The sequence below is a fragment of the Triturus cristatus genome, chromosome 12, assembly GCF_964204655.1.
Source record: "Triturus cristatus chromosome 12, aTriCri1.1, whole genome shotgun sequence".
Lineage (NCBI taxonomy): Eukaryota > Metazoa > Chordata > Amphibia > Caudata > Salamandridae > Triturus > Triturus cristatus.
The window spans coordinates 77,112,049-77,136,038 of NC_140595.1; the positions used below are offsets into that span (position 1 = coordinate 77,112,049).

At 48.2% G+C, this 23,990-nt stretch overlaps 1 protein-coding gene across 3 annotated transcripts in view; it reads right to left on the bottom strand.

The window, feature by feature from the left end:
- The window catches only part of LOC146772608 (dnaJ homolog subfamily A member 1-like), a 142,366-nt gene that overhangs the window by 19,556 nt on the left and 98,820 nt on the right, over positions 1-23,990 (bottom strand). For all 3 annotated transcript variants that reach the window (XM_085638962.1, XM_085638961.1, XM_085638963.1), the window contains exon 7: positions 19,802-19,902. In XM_085638962.1, the coding sequence (XP_085495088.1) occupies positions 19,802-19,902 (101 nt within the window). The remainder of the gene's footprint in view (positions 1-19,801; positions 19,903-23,990) is intronic.

A 23,990-nucleotide genomic window follows, 5' to 3' on the forward strand; every position in this document is an offset into this window, starting at 1 on the left:
AACACAGTGGTTAGCATTGACTTTAACAATAAAAATGTATTTCCACCCAAATAAACCTTTTTAGCAGCAACCAGCATTTCAGATAATGAAAGACTGGGAAAAAACATGCCACTAACTTGTACCTTGCAGTTTGCAAGCAGCTCTTTGATGACATTTTATAGGTCACTGTGCTAGATTACGATTGTCACTTATGAACTTCACAATAACAAAATAATCTCTGTGAAAAAAGCAGTAATCCATTGACCTATGCACATAAAACACTTTTTTTAAATGCATGGTACACATTCTATGCAGTCTGCATATTAATCCTCTGTGTTACATCAGATAAGTCAAAGCTGCTACTGGACAAAACTGTCATCGCTATCCAGCAGGTACATTAATCACTGGTGTTATCTTGACACTTTTATTGTTGTTTGAAAACTGCTAATTATACAAGATACTTTGCAGTGCTTTTGAAATTGCTGCCTGCGGACTGTGTCACGGATCCCTGGGGGTCCACGGACCCCAGTTTGGGAAAACACTGCTCTAGATAATTGATGTGCAGAGCTTTGTACCTGTTGTCTCTTAGACCTTGAATTGTCAAGTTTTAAGATGGGCACCCCAACCTGTAAGGGATGAGTCTGCTGTTAGCATGATCTGTTGAACAGGGTCGATGAAAGGCCGCCCTTTTGATAAGTTTGGTGAGTTCCACCACTGCAGAGAGCAATGGGTGCGGCTGTCTACCAACACCAGATCTGTTAAGTGGCACAGAGACTGATTTCACTCACGTGCTAAACACTCATGTAGAGGACGCATGTGCAATCTTGAATAAGGTACTATTGCGATGCATGATGCCATCATTCCTATCAGTTGCATGAATATTTTGGCTGCTAAGTATTGATTGGCCTGAAAATGTATTAGCAGAGATTGAATATTCTGAATTCAGGCTGCATTGGGAGAGGCTAGAGCTGTGGAAGTATTTAGAGTCGTTCACAGATAAGACTGCATTTGTGAAGGCTGAAGGTAATTCTTTTGAGCAATGACCGTGAAACCCAATTGGTAGAGTTGGTCTAATGTAGTCAGAGTGTGGTGTAGACACTTTTGGTGTGAGCTGGCCTTGATGAGTCAGTCGTCAAGATACGGGAAGCCGTGAATCTGTTGTCTTCTGAGGTGTGCCACCACTGCCAGGCATTCTGCAACTACTCTGGGAGCAGTAGTTACTACGAACGGGAGTACTTTGAATTGATAGTGTTTTCCTGCCATCACAATTTTTTTTTTTTTTATTGCTCTGAAGACTATACATTTCAGAAATTGCATATACTTGTACATTGTTGTATTGCATCGTCACAAATGTTGTACGAGAATATTTGCCTGAAGCGGTTCAAGGGGCACCTTTTCAGTGCGAGACAGATTTCCAAACAATGTGTGTAGACATGGTCAATCGGAGCCGCCCTCATCCCTACCTGAGCACGGCCTGTACATCACCCAACCCCCACAGTCTCTCTATGCTTATGCCATGGTGCCCATATTTTCTCCCATTTTTAGCGCACCACCTGCTTTCATACACAGTCTCTTCAGCTCGTTGGCACCAGTCTAGGTCTCTTTCCCACTCTCCTAGTGACGCTGCTATCACAAATCTGAGGTATTTGCGATGAGCTGGGTGAACCGGAATATGAAAGTTTGCGTCTTATAAGTCTAATGTGGACATAAAATCACCTTGCTGTAGTAGTGAAAGGACGTGTTGAAGCGCGACCATGTGTAAATAATCTGAAAGTATATGCAGATTTAATGTAATTAGATCTAAAATTGGTCTGAAGGATCGGTCCTTCTTGGGGATTAGAAAGTACACTCCTGAACCTTGGTACTGTAATAGATCCGGTTCTATAGTTTTTTTGTTAAAAGAGCTTGTACCTCTTGGGGGAAAGCGTAGGCAAGTCACTGCTTATTGGGAGAAGGAGTTGTGTTGACATACCCTTATCTCTAAAATGGTTTCCTCTGTCCCCTCCTCTAAAGAAACCTCTACCTGAAGAGGAGTGCATGTTGGACTTATGAGGAAGTGTTAGGGTCTGAAGATGTAGTTTTAGACCCTGCTCTATGGAATGCGAAATAAAAGAAGCCTCTGCTTGAAGGAGATTGAAGTGCTCCCATAGATTTCGCCACGTCAGTGTCTTTGTTCATTTTTTCTGAAGCCTCCATCAACCGGAGGTCCGAAAAGATGTTTGTTAAAAGGAGTGCCTAAAATACACTGTTGTACTTCTGGTTTAAAGCCTGAAATTCTAAGCCAGGCATGGCAACGTAAGAGAATGCTGGTGTTAACTTCTCTCACTGCAGTGTCAGCAGCATCAAGAGCACATCTAACAAAAGTTAGAAATGAGCTTTCCTTCTTGAACTAGCTCTTATGCCTTTTTCTTGTGCTCTTCTGGGAAGTACTGAAGTAGACCTTCCATCTCCTCCCAGTGTGCCCTGTCAAACCTAGCTAGTAGGCTCTGCGTGTTGGCCATACGCGATTAGTAGCTTGAGTAGCTATCCTTTTACCAGATTTACCAGATGCGTCAATAAGCTTTGACTATCTGTGGGAGGAGCATCTCAGATGTCGGAGTTCGCCCTTTTACTAGCGTTAGAAACTACTACTGAATCTAGAGGGAGCTGTCCTTTAATGAAAACTGGACCAGAGGGTGATGGTTTATATTTTTTTTTTATCAGCTCTAGCAGTTAAAATTCGTGCACGTTCAGGGTCTTTAAAAATTTCATCTGAATGTCTCATCATGCCTTTTAACATAGGGAGACTTTGGCTAACTCTATGTGAGGACCAAAGTGTCTCAAATAAAAAAAATAAAAAAAATCGCCATCCAAGGTCTCTTGATGCGGTGTCACTCCACGATATACACTGCTCTGGAAATTAAGTCTAGATAGGAAACATTATCATCTGGAGGTGACGGTTTTGCAGGGTAGAGGTCTGGATCATTATCCATATCAATATTATAACCATCCCATAGATCTATAGGTAAAGGAATATTGTAATAGTCATCATCATCCCCACCTCCTAAATCAGGCTCTGTGTGAGGAGATCTCGGTGGGGTTATGTTTAGTGGATCTGAGCCTGGCAGCATTAGTAAAGGTGAATATGATGGAAGTGGTGGAGGAGATGGTAAAGTGAAGTAGAATGGATAGGACTTGTAGCAATGTATTTCTTCTTAAGGGGGATCTTGTATCCAGTGTTCTTTGAACTGACTTTCCTTTTGGAAAGAGTTTTAGCTAATATATGTCCAGTGTCTGTATTGAAGTAAAGCTTTTTCTGCTTTGGGTCCAAACTGTCATTTCCAAAATTGGTTCCACGGGGATCTGAAAGATCTTCTTTGGATGGGGGCTCCAAATGTTTCGGCGCTGAACCGGGGTGGTCCTTGTCCTTGAAAGCGTAAGGTTTTGGCTCCAAAGCAGACTTGTTTAGAAACGGAGGATTTCCGCTCCCAACTAGATTTGGCTTTCGGAGCGGAATGTTTCAGGCCCGAAGACCATCTGTCTAGGCTCGATCCAGAGACGGAAGGCTTGACTACTTGTTTCTGTGCCAGGCCAGAGGGATGGGCATCAGAAACGTGGTCTCCATGCCTAACAAGGTCTGAAGGCAGAGGTGGTGCCAAAGCCTTATGCTTAGTGGAAGATAGCTTATGGGATACGGGGGTTTTAGTACTCCCAACCACCTGTCCCGCTGGAATGTATTCCAACTCTAATATAATCTCTAGGTCGGATTCGGATTCTGCAATTGAGAAGGCCTTCTCTTCTTCCGCAGCGGTCGCTTCATGTTCGGATTCTTCTCCGAAAACATCCGGAGCATGTTGAGTGCTTTGTTGTTGCATATCTAGTCATCGAGCTAGACGATCTCGAAGAGTCTTCGATCGGAACAACCAGCGGACCACGCAATCTTCTTCCTTGTGCTCTATGAGAGGCACAAGTTGCAGACTTGGTGTAGATCGGTGCGAGGGCATTTGGCGTGGGACCGCAGACAGAATTGAAACCGGGTCCGTTTCATCGGCAGAAGAATGGACCGACACGGCTAGGCCTGAAGGCCGCCCATGATGTTTTCGAACGAAGAGGAGACTTTCCCGATCGCATGGATACGCGGAGAGAGGGAAACGCAGACGATAACAATACAGTTGAGGGTACAGTGGACGGTGCACTGGGGGGGGGGGGGGGGAACCCGAAGGACGGTTTCAAACTGGAGTGCAGCAATACACGTCCAAACCCTGCAGTAAAAACAAATCGAACTATGGAGTCCATTCCCATGCGTACTAGCACCGAAAGGAGACGTCACCTTACCTTGTGACTAGATTGACTTCTTCGAAGAAAAACAACTTGCAAACATCTGGACACAAGATGGCCAGAGTAAGCAAAGCATGTGTTTCTACAGCACACATGCCTCAAACACGGTTACAGATTATCAGCATTTCAGCATCCTGGTTCCTACCACCAGGTGTGAAATACTACACCCGATTTGAACACAGATAAGGACACACGCCCAAATGGGATTTTGGAAGAGTTCAGCTTAAAAAAAATTAATTATTTTTTTTAAACAGCTGGATTGCCATTTTACTTTGGGCAGCAGTGCAGGCCATTTAGATACTAAACTGTCTGGGCACCTTGCACTATAAAGAGGCACTCGATGGCGATACATTACAGTATAAAACAAATACGTAAAGTAGAAGTCATAGTTTCACTACTTCACTGAGGCCAGCATGTAGTTATGCACACCACAAAACACCATCTGGGAACTTCTATGATAGAAGGTTGAACTATATGACTGGAGAATGCTTTAACATTACCACACTATCTATGAAATAACACCCACCAAAATCAGCCAACATTCTGATTTTCTCTCAGGAGTAATAAACTTTAATCAGCATGATTGAAGACTGTCCTGAACAATAAGATGAGACAGACTCAAGGTGAGGAAACCCCACAAGGATGATGTTCGGTCACAAAATAATAACAGGAATAATAAAATCAGATGGCTGGAGAACTCATGGCTACAATTGGGTTTTAGACAGGTGTGCGTACCATAAAGGAGAACAAGTACTGCCTTCGTCAGTAAATTGGGGGCAAGTGAAGAGGTATATGATTTGCTACATCAAAATCTATTACTTTACTGCTGCAAATCAGATAGATGTTACAAGATAACAGTGTGAGGAGTTCTAGCCAAAATGTTGCTAATAGAAGTTTGAGGCAACACTTGACTGGTTCAGAAGATCCAGAGTGCATGAACTCTGAATTGCAAATAGTCATACTAAGAAGCACTGCAGGAGTAGAGGTCAGCTAGAGAATTCACTTATTAGCAGACCAGAAAAACATTAAAAGTAGGCAGTGCACTCATATTTCATTTCAAAAAGAAGAAAAAAAATGGTGTGCTTTTGATTATGCTACTTACCGGTATGCATCTGTTCTTGGCATGTAGGGCTGCTGACATTCATATCTGTGCATAGATCGCCGCCTAGTGTTGGGTCCGGATGATTGCACATTGTTGTCCTGGAAGAGTCTTCGAAGTATCACGAGATAGGTCGCTCCTCCCCTGGACTACAGTGCGCATGGGCATCCCCTCCATCCTTAGATTGTTTTTCACCATTGTGGCATAGATTGTGTAATACAGTGAATGATGACCATGCTAACTAGAAATTACTGAATGCTACAGCTGCTACAGGCGCCGGGGAGGAGGGTGGGCGATATGAATGTCAGCAGCCCTACATGCCAAGAACAGATGCATACTGGTAAGTAGCATAATCAGTTCGAGGCATGTGGGCTGCTGAATTCATATCTGTGCATAGATTATATAGCAGTCCCTCCGTTTAGCGGCAGCTGCCCGTGCCAGCTGCAGCAGTCTGAAAAAGAGTTTTGAGAACAGCCTGGCCTACAGCAGCCTGCTGTCTTGAGTGTACATCTACACAGTAGTGTTTGGTAAAGGTATGTATAGTGGACCATGTGGCTGCTCTACATATCTCCTCTAAGGGAATATTTCCCAGGAAAGCAATGGAGGCACCTAACTTTCGAGTGGAGTGGGCTCTCGGAGGAATCGTTAGTGTGCGTTTAGCTTTTTCATAGCAAATCTGTATACATTTAACGATCCACCTAGCTATCCCTGCTTTGGAAATGGGGTTGCCCTTGTGCTGCGGGGAAAAGGCAACAAACAGTTGTTTTGTCTTCCTGAAAGTTTGTGTTCTATCAATATAGTACACGAGAGCTCTTTTGATATCAAGGGTGTGGAGCATTCTCTCCGCTACATTCTCGGGATTAGGATAAAACACTGGTAGTTCTATAGATTGGTTCATATGGAACTGCGAAATGACCTTGGGCATGAAAGTAGGGTTGGTGCATAGCACGACCCTGTTTGCATGAACCTGTATAAATGGCTCCTGAATGGTGAGTACCTGAAGTTCACTAACTCGTCTTAGGGAAGTAATGGCAACGAGGAAAGCTACTTTCCAGGTTAGAAATTGAATCTAACAGGAGTGTAGAGGTTCAAAAGGTGGTCCCATCAGTCTGGTGAGGACCACATTTAGGTTCCAGACTGGTGACGGGGGGTGTCTAGGGGGGGAATTACACGTTTGAGGCCCTCCAGGAAAGCTTTGATGGCAGGCACTTTGAAGAGTGAGCGGTGCTGCCTTTTCTGAAGGTAAGCTGCCAATGCGGTTAAATGTATACGGATGGAATTGTATGCTAGATTGCATTTGTACAAGTGTAATAAATAACAGATAATGTTCTGGGTTGACGCATCCAGTGGATTGTCATTTTTACAATACATGACAAATCTTTCACTTGGCCGCATAGCATGCTCTGGTAGTGGGTCTCCTTGCCTCCTTGATGATATTCATACAGTCTGGAGGCAAGTTTAGGTAGCCAAATTCTAGGATCTCAGGAGCCAGATCGCCAGGTTCAGCTGTTGCGGATCTGGGTGCTGAATCTCGCCACGGCTCTGCGTCAAAAGAGTGGTAATTGATGCGGTACCACGGAGAGTTCCAGAAAAGTGGTGTACCATGGCTGGCGTGCCCACGTTGGAGCAACCAGGATGAGCGTCATCGAGTGTTGCTTGAGCTTGCGTGCCACCAGCGGTATTAATGGTGCTGAGGGAAAAGCGTACGCAAATTTGCCTGACCAGTTCATCCATATTGCATTGCCTTGAGACTGTGGATGTGGGAACCTGGCGGCAAAGTTTTTGCATTTTGCGTTTTCCCTTGTGGCGAATAGGTCTCTCTCTGGATGACCCCACTGTCGGAAGTACGGTTGGATTACTGATGGATGTATCTCCCACTCGTGCATTTGGTGGCTGTGCCTGCTGAGCAGATCTGCCATCTGGTTGTCTTTGCCCGGGAGGTGTTCTGCCATGAGGAAGATGTTCCTCTGAATGGCCCACTTCCACATGCTCTGAGACAGATGAGACAACTGTGGCGAGTGTCCCTCCCTGCTTCTGTATGTAGTACATGGCGGTCATGTTGTCCGTTCGGATCAACACGACCTTGTTGCACAAGTGTATCTTGAATGCTTTCATTGCAAGGAAGATCGCCATTAGTTCCAAAAGGTTGATGTGCATCCTCCTTTGCTGTGTCGACCATAGTCCCTGCACTGTGTAATTGAGTACGTGAGCTCCCCATCCCTGGAGAGACGCGCCCGCTGTCAGTATGATTTGTGGAACAGGCTCCTGGAACATGTCGGCCCTTGCAAAGGTTTTGTGGATTCCACCAATGCAGAGAGTTGTATGCCCGACCGCTCACCAACACTAGGTCTTTTAACTGTCCGTGGGCCTGATTCCACTGACGTGCCAAGCACTCTTGAAGCGGGCGCATATGTAATCTTGCGTGTGGGACTATGAAGTTGCAGGAGGCCATCATGCCTATCAACTGCATAAACACTCTTGCTGGGAGTGAGTGTTGAGGTCTGAATTTCTTTATGAGCAACTGAATGCGGTTGATCCTCACTGAATTTGGTTGTGCTGTGGCTGCCAGAGTGTCTATGGTTGCGCCTAGGTACTGCTGTACGTGGTTGGGTTGAAGGTGGGACTTTGGATAATTCAGTGAGAAGCCCAGGCTGTGAAGAAGGTGAATGGTGTGGGACATGTGGCTGGCACAGTGCTGGGCCGACTTTCCTTGGATAAGCCAGTCGTCCAGATAAGGATAGACATGTATGTGCTGTCTCCTTAAGTGTGCCGCCACTGTAGCCAGGCACTTGGTGAACACTCTGGGTGCCGTCGTTACCCCGAAAGGGAGGACTTTGAACTGGTAATGCCGATTGAGAACAGTGAACCTGAGATACTCTGTGTGAGGGGTGTATGGGTATATGGAAATACGCATCTTTGAGGTCTAATGTTGCGAGAAAGTCTCCCTGACTGAGCAACGGTAGCACTTGTTGCAGAGTGAGCATGTGAAAATGCTCTGACAGAATGTAACGGTTTAGAGGTCTTAGATCTAGTATGGATCTGAGAGATACATCCTTTTTGGGGATCAGAAAATACAGTGAGTACACCCCTGATCCTTGTTCCTTTGCAGGCACGAGTTCTATGGCTCCTTTTAGGAGCATACTGAGAACCTCCTGTTGGAATAAGTGCAAGTGCTCTGCGGACATATGACGGTGTCTTGGTGGTATGTTGGGTGGAGTGGACGTGAACTCCAGACAATAACCGTACTGGACAATTTCTCTGACCCACCTGTCTGTAGTAATGGATTCCCAGACTGGCAGGAACCTCTGTAATCTCCCCCTGACAGGTGTTACGTGGTCGGGGGTCAGTGACAAGGCGTCACTGTTTGTTGGTGGCGGAGGACCTGGAGCTGTTGTTTCCTCGGCCTCTGCCTTTGATGTTGTTTCCACGGTATCCACCTCTACTATTCTTGTTATAGGTGGGCTGTGTACCTCCTTTAGTGTACTGCGACTGTTGGGAGTTCTGAGTTTTAGATGGACCTCTGTTGCTAGAGCGACGAAAGGACCCACTCCGAAACTGCTGGGATTGCAGAGCCCCCATAGACTTTGCAGTCTCTATCTTTTTTGAGTTTCTCTAGGGTGGTGTCAACCTTGGGGCCAAAGAGGGAGTTAGGGTTGACCGGTTGGTCGAGTATAGTTGTTTGTATCTCTGGTTTGAATCCCGAGATTCTCAACCAAGCATGCCTTCTCAACATGACGCTGGTGTTGATAGCCCTAGTTGCAGTGTCAGCTGCGTCAAGAGCGCATTTAATGCAAGCGTTACTAATGAGCTTCCCTTCTCTAATAAGTGTCTCCGCTCCTTCTTTATACTGATCTGGGAGGTGCTGCAGCAGTGTCTCTAGGGTATCATAATGCGCCCTGTCTTATCTAGCGAGAAGTGCCTGAGTGTTGGCAATTCTCCAGATGTTAGCTGCCTGTGCAGCAACCCTCTTTCCCGATGTTTCCAAGACCTTAGACTCCTTGTCGGGAGGGGGGGGGGGGGGGGGGGGGGGGTGAGGAGCATCACCCGTTGTTTGTGAGTTGGCTCTCTTCCGAGCATTGGAAACCACCAATGAGTCTAAAGGCAACTGTCCTTTTATGTAGGCAGGGTCCACTGGAGCTGGCCTATATTTTTTTTTTTCAATTCTAGGGTTAAGGACTCTCGCCCTAGTGGTCTTCTTAAAAATGTCATTAGCCTGTTTTAGGACCCCCTTCAGCATGGGCAGAGTTTTCGCAGATCTTTCTGAAGTAGAGAAGGTATCCATTAGAAAGTCGTCCTCAATAGGATCAGTGTGGAGCTGTACGTCATGATTGTTGGCGGCTCTTTCAATTAAGGCATTGAAAGCAGCAGTGTCCTCTGTAGGAGATGTTTTTGCCACATATGCCTGTGTGTCCGGAGCAGTACGTGTGTCCCCTGCATCCGTATTGTCCACCCAAGGTTTGTTTTGGTCCTCAGGGTCAGTGTCCACAGGATAAGTGCTCTCAGCATCACCATCATCTCCAGCATCCGTATCAGAGTGTGTGGGCGAGAATGGCTGAGTTTCTGGGGTGCCAAATTGAATATGTTCCACCAGAACTGGTGATGTGGTTCTCTTCTTTTTTTAATGGAATCTTGTATGGCTCCATTGGTGTCTGTTACGATTTTCCGTTTGTATATGGAAAGTCTACCAGTGGTGGCGTCGATAAACTGCTGTGGAACCTAATCGTCGTGAGGCACTGCAACAGGTCTCTGTCCCATCTGTATTCCTGCTGGTGCATCGACAGGATTCTTTGGGCCGCGAGCTTCTTGCGGGTCGAGACCCTTCTTTGCGTCGAACATTTTCGGTCGCACCGCTGGTGGGAGGCCAAACTTTATATGCGTCGGTGCGATGTGAACCGCGCTGACTGTTTTCGGCTGCGGGGCTGTCTTCGCACCAGTTGTGGAAGCCTTGTCGTGGATGCGTAATAACGACTCCGACACCTTCTGCTTGACAAAGGGCGATGGCGTCGTGGATTGGACACGGTCCTTCGACGCCTTCTTCGTTGTGGCATCAAGCCCCGTACCAGATGACGTCTTCTGGACCGGAATAGTGGGGTGGGATGGGTTGGGTTGGCTCTCGATGGCCGCCCTCCATATCTGTGTGGACGCCCTTGGCTCGACATCCCCATGACCTCTCTTGGCGTCGACAGCCGTCTTTTGTATCTTCGGCTCCGAGGGCTTCGAGGCCTTGTCGCCGTGGAGAGACTTTTACTTTCGGTTTCGATGCCGTTGCCTTCAGTTTCGATTCTCATTGATCGAGTGATGGCGCTTTGGATACCGATGGCTCTTTAGGATAGTTCGACGCCGGGCGTTTATGCGGGGCGGAAGAACGGGAGGAATGATCTTGGGTAAGGCCTTGTGGCGATCCCGCGACCTGAGCCTTATCGAGTGCCTCCTTCGGCCCTGTGGCGACCTGAGGGCCTAGCTCATGTTCTGAGCCATCCTCCTCGACCCCAAGGTCCTCTTCGTCGTCTCCTACCTGTACGACTACGTCATCCTCTTCATCTATTATATGTTCGTCTTCGGCATCCTAGTCGGATTCACGTTCCGACGCTGGATCCAACATCTCTCCCTGAACTTCAAGGTCCACGACCTCCTCATCTTCGGTCCCGAAGATGTTGTCCGGGTGCGGCGCTGCTTTCTGCGCCTCGAGCCGAGCTGCTCGACGAATGCGAAGGGTCTTCTTAGATCGAAACCTGGAGCACGCCATGCAGGTGGCTTCGTCGTGGTTTGGAGAGAGGCACTTGTTGCACACCGGGTGCACGTCGAAGCGAGCATACTTAGCGTTGCAAAGAGGGCAACGCTTGAAGGGGCTAGTCGATGTTTTTGGTTCCATCGTCGATCTTGATCGGGCCTCGGACGTCGAAGGGCAAATGGCTAACTTCGATGAAACTACTCGGCGCCGAACGAAAACAATACCGACGAATAAAGGCCTAAATACTCTAAGAGCTAAGATTAGGACATCCGAACCCAATGGCGGAAAAAAACAATCTAAAGATGGAGGGGATGCCCATGCGCACTGTAGTCCAGGGGAGGAGCCACCTATCTCGTGATACTTCGAAGACTCTTCCAGGACAACAATGTGCAATCATCCGGAACCAACACTAGGCGGCGATCTATGCACAGATATGAATTCAGCAGCCCACATGCCTCGAACTGTTTCATCTAAGTGCCTGTCGGTCTACACCTGAGAGCCTGCACGTCTGCCTGTAGAGCCCATCCGTCTGCCCGCGAGAGCCACCCCTCTGCATGTGAAGTTAAGTGTATTTGTGAAGGGGACCAACAGTGCGCATTTGGTTTTGCGTACCATCTTCATTTAATGACAAATTAGCTGCATAAGGAAGCGGACAATCATTCTACAAGTAAATTCTTCATTTAAGCTTACAGTAGTGGGACTAGTTCGAGAAAAGTTTCTAAAGTTTTACAGACACTGCGATGTAATAAACAAGTCAACAAATCTTCCTTTGGTTTGTAGACCTCTTTCACTCCATATCCCCCACAAGCCATGCTCATCATCGTTTGCCAACTGACTTTTGGAAATCTCTCCAGATCCAGCAGTATGAATTGAATGCACGACGCTACACCAAGGTACATTTGCCTTTCTCAATGGCTTCATAGGGACTAGACCAATATGCTCCCTAGAATAATATAATCACACAGCCTTTTGTTATATTTCTCGCCTTATCACTACACACACTTATTTTGACAACTACCTTTTCACAACAAAATATATTCTTTTCAGCGTGTCCTGTGCCACCAGGTTGGTGTAGTACTCAATTACACGTGCAACAATGAGTGTACTCTCCAATAACAGTAGCGTTATGAAATGCTTTATGTTAGCTTATGTTAACTGTTTCATGATGCTCTGACATCCATGTAATTTTTCAACCCTCAGAAAGTCTCAGGCATACTCTATGCCCCTGGGCTCTCTACACGTGTGCTGACCTTTTTACTACTGAGCAAAAAGACGGATTGAAATATAAGCAACAGATTCAAAGCAACAAGACATGCTTTTGAAGAATTTGTAACTATATTTCAAAATGTATACTCAAGAAGCTGAAAGCACTATTGCAAACAAGACAATATTTATCTAAATATAGCTATCTCTAGGCTCAGTTTCCCTTTTAACTTAAAGTTTCCAGAGAGCTACATGCACCTCAGGTAGGCCACTATGGAATTGCCAGAGACTAGCCAGGCACATCACAGAATATGGGAAGCTCTTGCACGAGAAAACTTACCAATAACAAACCTGAATGGGAATTCCACAAGGTTCACAACCAGGTACAGAGACTGAGCTACCAGAACTCAAACACAAGGAGTCTAAGAGGTCTTCTAGAGTTCCCGAGAATTTAGTTACTTGATGTTGGAGGCTAAACCTTACACCTGCAGCACAGAGGGTGCTCATATGAAACCGATAAGGAGGTTTAGATATTAAGGCCAGCACTTATAACATGGAAAGGAAAGCTTTCATGGGTAGGTAAGGTGTAAGTGCATAAAGGAGAACAAATCTGGCTGAGGCCCCATTGAGGAGTTCAGACACCAATACATGAAATGTATGCAGATACCCCTCAGAAGAACATCAGTACTGGGTCGCATCAGTACTTGGCCATGGTGAATATTAACAGGTACTCAAAATAAATTCTGTGGTGAGCATTTCAGCAAGGTCTCTGGAGGGAATCAAAAGCAATCCCAGAGCAAAGATTGACGACAACCAAGGAGGTTCTAGATGAACCAGCATAGCACTACAAGCAAGCTCAAGTGGAACAGTCATGGATTAATTAGAGAAGCAAGGGCATTTAATGCTTCGTGACTCTGGACAAAGGGTCTCAAGAGAGGACGTTCAAGGTAATAGTGTTCCATATGGAGTCTAGACTGGTCTGACAAAAGCAGAGGACTCAGGACCACCCAGAAGAGGAAAACAGTGACAAAACAATAGTTAGACCACAATGGACACCACCAAGAGAGTCAAAAAACAATACTGGATCAAAGGCCACCTCACACTAAAGCATTAACTAACACAGTATATCGTAGAAAACACTGGGCCTATCCACAGGGCTACCTGAAGCTGGTATTGATGTGCCCTCTTGAATCAGTTGCTGATGGAAGCTCAGAACTGCACAACCAAGGGCTGTCAGGTTAGGCCTAGCACCTAGCACCAACATTGGTGCCTATATGAAGCCTCATTGTAGTCACTGAGTTGACTTGGTAAGACCTATTCAATGGTCTCAATGGCAAAGTAATTAAAGCCCATTGTTGGGCCATACATGACAAAGACCTGGCTGCAAGTCAAAAAAGACCCAGTAAGGCCACCCATACAAAAAGGTCAACTAAAACCCTAACAGGCTGGCAACAAAAGGCACAATATGCCATAAAGTACTATCAGGAATAAAACCTGAACACCACATCGATAATTCACTGCTAGTAGAACAGAAAAACAAGTTACTTACCTTTGGTAACTATATATCTGTAAGAAACATTAGCTAGATTCCTCACCTTAGAATATCCCCAGGCGTCAGGCTGGATACGGAAAGATTTTGTCAGCAATACCCTTGCGCGTAGCTAGGCGTAGTCTGCGGCTCCGCGTCAGTCATCGGCATAGTGCACCGGGATGACGGCGGAGTACTTAGACGCCGCCCTCGCGCACGGACGTCAGTTCTTGTACATAGCTTTCCACGCCAGGAACACAGAGCCATGCAAGAGACAGACACTGGTGCCCAAAAATTCTAGGGCCCTGAAAGGGATAACCTCAACCCTAGATATCGGTTCGTAGAACGGGGAGGATGGGTGGGTCGGTGAGGAATCTAGCTAACTAATGTTTCTTACAGATATATCGTTACCGAAGTTAAGTAACTTGTTCATCTGAAAGAAACACGTTAGATTCCTCACCTTAGAATAGATACCTCAGCAATACCAACCCCGGTGGTGGGTCTGCGAACCAAGATCACACCAAAAAGTCCTGGAGAACAGAACGGCCAAAGAAGCAGTCTCTCCGGACTTTGCTGTCCAGGCAATAATGTTTAGCAAACGTGTGCAGCGAGGCCCACGTTGCTGCCTGACAGATGTCCTGCAAGGGGACTCCCTGGCCCAGGGCAGTTGTCGCCACTGTGGCCCTAGTGGAATGGGCCCTCAGCCCTACAGGGCTTCTTTTTTAGCCAAGGAGTAACAAGCTTTGATACACAAAACGACCCACCGAAAGATGGTTTGCTTGTGCACCGCCCGCCCCTTCTTTGCGCCCACGTAGCCAACAAAGAATTGGTCGTCCACCCAGAACTGCTTGGTGCGGTCCAAATAAAAGGACAGCGCCCGTTTTGGGTCTAGACGGTTGAGCCTCTCTTCCTCTTTCGAAGGATGCGGAGGCGGAAAGAAGGTGGGCAACGTTACAAACTGCCCGATGTGAAAGGCAGTTACCACCTTAGGAAGAAAGTCCTGAGAACAACTTTGTCCGGATGGACAGAAAGAAAAGGAGGCTTAGAAGAGAGCCTGGAGCTCACTCACCCTTCTAGCAGAGGTGATGGCTACCAGGAAAGCAGTCTTAAGCGTCAAGAGACTAAGGGGACAATTCTGAATTGGCTCAAAGGGAGCGCACATCAGAAACGTCAAGACCAGATTCAATTTCCACGGAGGCATTACGAAAGGGACAGGACGAAACAAGTGAGTAATGCCCTTAAAGAAGTGAGACAACAGGGGATTTGAAAAGAGAAGGCTAATCAGGAAGCCGTAAGAAAGCAGAAATAGCAGAAAGATAACCTTTAAGGGTGCCCAGAGCAGAGCCCTGCTGGGCCATGGAAAGAAGAACGAGGAGAACCTCAGAAAGAGGGGTGGAAAGGGGATCCTTTGCTGTGCACCATGCCACAAATTTGTTCCACCTGCAGGCGTATACAGATTTTGTGGAGGGACGCCTGGCTGCCAGAACATTACAGACTTCAGGAGGCAAGTCAATCTCCACGCATGGAGGTGGAGGCTGGACAGGTTCGGGTGGAGGACCGTCCCCTGCTGCTGCGACAGAAGTTCCTCCTGAAGAGGCAGTCGTATCGGGGGAGCGATCGACAGACTTGAGTAGCTCGGGATACCAGAATCTTCGTGCCCAATCCGGAGCCACCAAGATGACTTGGGCCCGTTCGCGCTTGATCTTCAGCACTCTGGGCAGAAGTGGTATAGGCGGAAAGGCGTACAACAGACCGCAACTCCACTCACGACGAAAGGCGTCCCCGAGCGAGTGCCGCCTTGGAAACTCCCAACGCGCAGAACTGCTGACATTGCGCGTTCTCTTCGGTGGCGAATTAATCTAACCAAGGCTCTCCCCATTGCCGAAAGAGGCCTTGCGCCATGTCCGAGTGTAGACGCCATTCGTGATCCATCATGCACCGGCGGCTGAGTTGGTCTGCTCTGGCGTTCAGAGAGCCCGCCAGATGTTGAACCACCAGGGTGATGCCCTGATGTTCCAGCCATGTCCAGAGGCACAGAGCCTCCAGACAAAGGGTCCACGACCCCACCCCGCCTTGTTTGTTGCAATACCACATGGCGGTGGTGTTGTCCTTGAACACCTGCACTACACTTCCCCGGACAGAGGGAAGGAATGCCTTCAGTGCAAGCCAGATCACCCCCAGCTCCAGAAGGTTGCTATGGAGCCGGGACTCCGCCGGAGACCAGAGGCCTCTGATTCCGCCTCTCCCATGTGGCCCCCCCATCCTAGGAGAGACGCATCCGTCACCACTACGTGCTCCGGTTGGGGTAGGGAGAGGGATCTGCCACTGACCCATTCGCGATCCGTGAGCCACCACTGCAACTGTCTCGCAGTGCCCTCCGAGATCAGGATGTGGTCGGACAGGTTGCCCAGAGGCTGGGCACACTAAAACCTCAGGTCCCACTGCATCTGGCGTAATGAACCAACAGGATGCAGGAGGCCATCAGACCCAGAAGTCGCAGCACCAACCTGACCGAAACCCGGGAGAGACGCCGAAATATGGGAATCAGAGCCTGAATATCCCGGACCCGCTGTTGGAGGATACGCCCGGAACTGCGCCGAGTCCAGAACCGCTCCGATGAAGAGGAGCTGCTGCGAGGGACTCCGATGCGACTTCGGCATGTTGATGGAGAACCCCAGCGAATGCAAGAGGTCTGCCGTAGTCTGGAGGTGGAAGACTACTGCCTGGGGCGAGCCCGCCTTCAACAACCAGTCGTCGAGATAGGGGAAGACAAACCCCTGATCTGTGTAGATGAGCTGCGACCACCGCCATCACTTTTGTGAACACCCGAGGGGCACTGGTGAGGCGGAAGGGGAGCACGGTGAACTGAAAGTGCTCCTGGCCCACCGTGAATCGCAGGTAACGCCGGCAGGACGGGGATGTGGAAATAAGCGTCCTGCAAGTCCAACGCTACCATCCAGTCTCCAGGGTCTAGGGCAGTCAGAACCTGAGCTACAGTGAGCATCTTGAACTTCTCCTTCCGGAGGAAGGGGTGGACGCTCCTGAGGTCCAAAATAGGGCGTAGGCCCCCTTTGCCCTTCTTGGGAACCAGAAAGTAGTGGGAACAACAACTACGACCTACTTCTGGACCAGGAACGCGCTCAATGGCCCCCTTGGCCAAGAGGGCTCTAACTTCCTCCTGCAGAAGTTGCAAGTGATCCCTCGAAATTCGGTGGCATGGCTGGAGGGGTCGCCTCGAAGGGGAGGGAGTAGCCCCTTCGGACGATTTGCAGCACCCACCTGTCCGATGTGATGGTGCGCCAGTGGAGCAGGTGATGGCGAACTCTGCCTCCCACTGGCGTGGAATGGGCCTGAAAGCTCGGACTAGGATGGCTTTGAGGCGGATGCTAACGGGGTAGATGTGGACGGACCGGCACGTTGTCCCCCAGTACCGCCTCGGCGAAATCCACGTCCGCGTGGAGGTTGGTTCTGCGGCCTGTGGCTAGTTGGACGTGAGGGGGCGCACCTTCCTTGGCCACGAAAGGGACGAAAAGCGTAAGTTTGCGGGCGCAGGGCCGAGAGGCCCAAGGACTTAGCTGTAGCCCTGGAGTCCTTAAAGCTGTCCAGCGGACTAACCGCTTTGTTGCCAAAAAGGCGACTGCCATCGAAGGGCATGTCCATGAGGGTGCTCTGGACATCCCCAGAAAAACTCGTGGACCGCAGCCAGGCGTGGCGACGAAGCGCCACCGTGGTCGACATTGCCCTACCCAGCGAGTACGTAGTGTCCAGTCCACATCGGATTGCATGCGTGCTGCATCCCGCCCTTCGGCAAGAGCCTGGGCGAGCCGTGTCCGGGCCTCCTCCGGACACTGGGGCAGCACGTCCTCCACCGTATCCCACAGGGAGTGGGATTAACGGTCCAAGAGGCAAGAGGTGTTAATAAACCGCAGTCCCAAACTAAGGGAGGAGAACAGCTTCTTACCAAACTGTTCTAGCCTTTTGGATTCCCGATCCGGGGGAGCGGACGGGAAGGAGGTCTGGGAAGTAAAGGCCTGGATAACCAGGCTCTCGGGCGTGGGGTGCATGAACAGAAAACTGGGGTCACCCGGTGCAGGGCGGTGGCTCCAGACCACGTTCCGGTCCACAGGAGGTACTGTGGAGGGCTTGGACCAGGTGCCCTTCAGAACGTCCACTAGTGCTTCATTAAACTGCAGCAGAGGCTCCGAGGAGCTTGCTGACGCTTGGAGCACTTCTGTGAGGTTAGTCCTCACGGCCACAGCAGGTAACTCCAGCCCAAGGGCTTCGGCCGCCTTGCGCAGCACCACAGAAAATGCAGCACCTTCCCCCCCCGAAGCCACGGTTGGAGGAGAGATGAAGCCAGTGTCAGGGGAGGTGTCAAGACCACTGGCATCCCCCAGCTCGTCTGCCCAGTCCTGTGATAACTGGCCCTGCCGGGCCAGAGGTTCATCAGACCCCTCCCAGTCACAGTCATCCGATTCATAGTAGACAGGTGGAATGATCGGAGCCGGGCGGAAGATGAAGTTGCCACCCATCGGCGCCGGGTGCAGCGGACCGGACTGGGACTGAACCGGGGAACGGCGTCGTCCGAAGGCGGCGCCGGGGTGGCACCGGAGTCTGCGCCGGCGGAGGGGTCGTGAGGTCGACAGTCGCCGACTGGGATCCAGGCCTGGATCCCGCGGGGACCTGCTGCATCGGGACCGGAGTAGACTACGGCGCCGCCGGCTCGCTAGGCCTCCCAGTTGAGCCCGTGGGGCCCGAAGGCGTGCCGGCAGGCGTCGACGGCGGAGCCAGGCCTCTCATGGCCGAGAGAAAGGCACTGATCTCCGCCAGAGGCGCGTGGGTGGTACCACCCAAACCCTCAGCTGAGTCACGCGACTGGCGAGGTGAGCCCGAAGAGCGAGGTCGCCTCTTGGAATTCTTACTATGCTTTGACTTACTCGAAGACTTGGAACCAGACGAGTGGTGATGGCTGCGGCTCCGCGACCGGTCCCTCGACCTCCTCCTCGACCGGGACCGAGCCGACTGCCGGAGCTCAAGTAGCTTGTGGGACCGCTCCCGCCTAGCCTTCGAAGTCAAGGCCCGGCAGTCGAGGCACGACTCTGCATCGTGGTCTGCCCCAAGGCAGTAGAGGCACTGGCGGGGGTGGTCCGTAACTGACATCAGTCGGTGACAGGAGTCACAAGGTTTAAAACCAGGCATCCTACCGGCACCAGAGTCGAGTCGACAAGAATAGACCAAAAGAGTCCAAAACGTTTAGTCAAAAAATGACTAAAAGGGTATGCTTTTCCCAGACCGGCGCCGTCTAGCGCGGAAAATGAAGAACTGACGTCAGCGCGCGAGGGCGGCGTCCAAGTACTCCGACGACGTCATCCCGGCGCACGACGCCGATGACTTGCGCGGAGCCGTAGACTACGCCTAGCGATGCGCAAGGGTATTGCAGACGAAAAATCTGTCCGGATCCAGCCTGACGCCTGGGGATATTCTAAGGTGAGGAATCGAACGCATTTCTTTCAGATTATGTAAGACGTGTACAGAGTATTAGCAAAAGTGGAGCACAAATCTCAAAATGTGACAGCACAAAGAGGGGTACCGGGGATCTGCAGGCTGACAGGTGTGGTCAGAACAATACTAGGGCAGTGTAGGGATGCATTAGTGAGAGCACTGCTTTGGTCTTTATATTTCCAGTTAACCTTTCACTGCTGGGCTGAAATTACCCCTCTTCCGGCCAGGACATCTCACCTCCCATGATTCTAGAGAACAGCTTTTTGATGTGGCATGACTCCTAAATCCCTCTGGCAAATAGGTTTTGTAAAACAGTACCACTGGAATACAGTTATTCCTTCACAGCTTTTGATTGAAGGTGGCCATGATACTGCTGCTTAAATACACATCCCCATCTTTCAGCCCTTGCTACATCATTTTACTTTTACTCCCCAAGTCTCACCTGGAACTGAATAATGAGTCTCCCCTTTTCGAATGGATCACGATAAATGGGCATCCCTTCATTTGGAATACATTTTATATCGCCTGGCTTGATGACTTCACCTGGCAGGAAGAGGAAGACATACATTTGTGAGAAGTACATTCCTACCACAATTGAACACTATCTTAATACCAGGATTGACACTGCATAAATCTGAAATGACTGAATACATCTGTGGAGGACAACATCATTGTGGATCTATTGTAACAAAAAATTGTTTAACCATAACATTATTTCTCTAGAAACTCATCCTACCATGTGCATAACTTTACAATAGATAGATTTCACCTGTAATGGTAGATAATTGGAAGTTATTTTATTATAGATTTGCAAGAAACATCAGTAGTCCAACCTGAGAGTCAGTCTAACATAACAGTATAAAAAGTAATGTCTATGGATAAACAGAAGGGACCTCTTTAAGTTGCAGCTTTGCAAACGTTGACAATGTGATGTTTACCTCTAGCTGAATAAGCCCTCAGACAAAGGAAAGGTTAAATTTTTTTTTGTAACACAAGAGAAAATGGTTTAATTGCTTCTCTAAACTACCATTGCACATTCGGACAGTGAATACAATCTGCATTGTCAATGCCTGTCGCAGAGGTATGGGCAAGTAGTATGCCAATCTTCATATGCTAGTATACAATCAGTCTGGATGCAGTACTTGCTGGTACACATGCCCTAGAGTCCGCAAAACCAAGTCTTGCACTTTATTGAAAGAACACCACTAGTGCTTCCAGCTACCAATAGGTAAAAGCCACTAGTAGACACTTCAAAAAAACTACTGGAAGCATAAATGTTGTATAAACAAATTGGCAGTTAGTATCATTGCTGACAAAACACAATGTTTTTCTCAGGCTATGTCATCCATTACTGAGTTGAGGAACAAAATTTAGAAGCACCAGCAATTTTTTGATTGGTGACGGCAACAATTACTTTATCTTTAAATTTAATCATAAAAGATGCTAAACAAATTTGAAGAAAAAAAATAGTTTACAGCAACAGGATATTTCAATCTAAAATTTAGGGCTTCCTAGGACTGGCACGTGGTTGAAATTTACCCCGAGACTAGATATAAGGAGAAAACCACGTTGTGGAGTAACACAAATCAATGAGAAATGCGCTTGTTCCTTTGCCATATTCTGTTGTGAAATTAATTTCTGCTGGTTTAATATCAGCTTGTTAAGAATCCCTTGCATGCCAAAAGAAACAAATATACTGCATTTTAGCAACTGTAAAATATTATTTTGTTTATTCATGATAATGCCAAATGGCAATCACTCTTGCACACAGTGAAGAGGTTACACAAAACTGTTAGACCGGTCATCCTTCGGGTGGTCTTCCACTAAACTTTTTTGCTTTTGACCTCCATGTTTTGCTGAATCTTTGTTAGCCTTAGGACTCCGAGCACTACTGCTGAAGTGCATGTGCTTCTTTCCTAAACATGTGTACTTGGTGTATATATGATTGGCATTTTTAATTTACCTACAAGTTCGTTGTAAAGTGGTATACCATATATACCCAGGGCCTGTAAGTTACATGTTACTAGTGGGCTTGAAGCACTGATTGTGCAACCCACAGAAGTAGCCTTTCAAACCTGTCTCAGGCCTGCCATTGCAGGGCCTGTGTGTGCAGTTTACTGCCACTCAGACTTGGCATTTAAAACTACTTGCCAATCCTTAAACTCCCATTTTACTACATATGTCACACCTAAGGTAGGCCCTAGGCGACCCTAAGAGCAGGGTGCTATGTAAGTAAAAGGTAGGAAATGTACTTTTATGTTCTGGTAGTAGCAAACAGCTAGATTCGGTTTTCACTGCTGTGAAGCCTATTTCTCTCATAGGTCAGCATTGGGAATTCCCTTATACACATTTAAGTGTTAATTCCTGATCAGAAAAGAGTAACTTAATCAGGTTTTAGATCTTTGGAATGGTAATGATAAATCCTCCTTACTGGTAAAGTTGGATTTAACATTACTGTTTTAGAAATGCCACCTTTTGAAAGTGAAAGCAAGAGACAATTGATGGACGGAACGCAGAACAAATCAAACAATTCACCCCCAATCAAGAGATCTGGGTTAAATCCATCATTCTTTTGCTCATCATGCTACCCCAGTTTAGACCAGTCCATATGCAAATCAGTCTTGACCATGTGCCTCATGGGAACCGGTCCCAGGATGCTTGTTTCCAGTCCAGAGAAGATCTGGCTTGGTAGTTCGGGCTGGACTGTTCCCATGAGGCATAGGGTCAAGACTGATTTGCATATTGCTGTGTCTGAACTGGGGTGGTGAAATGAGCCGCTAAAGAATGAGGATGGATTCAACCCAGATCTGTGACTGGGGGCGAGTGTCTGAAAATATTCAGCACTCCGTTCATCATCTCCTTATGTTTGCTTTGTTCGCTCTAAGTTGGCAGGGTATGCCCAGACGTGGGTCCCTTGCTCACTTTGCCACTGAACTCAAGCTAGCCTGGCTGATGAGGGGTGTTACCCCTAAAACGGTCCCAGGATGCTTGTTTCCAGTGCAGGGAAGACCTGGCTTGGCAGTTCGGGCTGGACTGTTCCCGTGAGGCACAGGGTCAAGATTGATTTGCATATTGCGGTGTCTGAACCGGGGTGGCAAAGTGAGCTAAAGAATGATGATGGATTAAACCTAGAACTGTGACTGAGTTAGAGTGTCTGAAAAGTTTCAGCGCTCCGTCCATCTCCTTGTGTTTACTTTTAGAAAGTGGACATTTCTCTGCACATACTACTGTGTGTGCATTGCAGGCTGTTTCCAATACATGCCTGGGGTGCGTGACCGTTACACTTGGTGCATTCCCTCTGGACAGCCACAAACACAGGAAGGATAGTTGTGTCTGAGTACTCCTCTATATACATCTCCAATCTGATGGTCATGCCTGGGCAGGATGGAAGGGAGGGGCTAACACTTCACTGAAAAGGTAGGGTTCTGTCCCCACACAAAGGGCTGAATTAACTCCCATCGATAGCCCCACATCAAAGCACTTTTGGGTAGAAGTACTGGGTCTCTGACCCCCTGAAATCAGACACTACTGGACTTGTAACTGAAGCTCTGCCATAAGAAGTGCTGTGCTGCTTATAGGACTCAACTGGACTGCTGATCAGGAAGGCCTGCTTTTTTGTTGGTTGCCCTGCTGCTCTGACTTTGCTGAAGGAGAGCTGTACTCAGTCTTCAATCCAAGCGTGCTCCAAGGGCTTGGGGACTTACCTCCCGTTGCTTGGGACTCTGGGATTTCAAAGTCCCTACCCTTCTCCTGTGCCTGTCTCACTGGAAGAGGACCAGATACGTGCAACACGGACTTAGATGCATCTCCTGTCCGCGTGTAGCTGAACCGGTGCTGCGACCCGTTTGTGAGAGCAAAATTGACGCATCGCAACCGAACCAGCGATTTGACTCTCGAGATATATGCATCAGTGTATCACCGCAGCTGCAACTTGGAGAGATACACATCCCATGCGTGGAGAAACCCAGCGAATTGCTCAACGCTTCTTGACTCCGGCACCTGTCTACAGAACTGACGCATTGCCATCAGCACGTGGAGAAAATAAGACACATCCTCGACTCGTGGAGCCCCCATCCATGCATCTCACAATGCAGTTCGCTGTTGCAACCAGGAAAGGTACTCTGTCCACCAGGGCCTGTGTGGGCCCGGCAGCCAGCCTGAGCTCCACTGAGGTCAACCCAAGCTTTGAATTTGCCCCATTCCAGCGTGACCAGAAAACCAGATTCTAGAGTTATTTGCTTCTAAGCGATTCACTGCATTTATTCTTTTGAAATTCAATAGCTCTACTTCTATACATTGGATTTTTGCTGTTTTGATCATAATATAATAATCTAAAATAAACCTATGTGGAGACTTTGTGGTTTATTCATTGTGTGTTGCACAAATACTTTACAACATTGCCTCTATAGATAAGCCCGACTGCTCTGTGCCAAGCTACTAGAGGGTGAGCACAGGCCATCTTTTAGTGTGCATCTCCTGCCTGGCCTGGGTGCATACCTCAGCCAACCTGGAGTTCCATTCCTAACAAAACCTTGAAATCAATTCATTCAAGAGTTTTATCAAAGTATCCAGAATTTCAGTGTAAAAGTTAGCCTATGCTAACAATTTTGAAACAAAGGAAACAAGGCTGC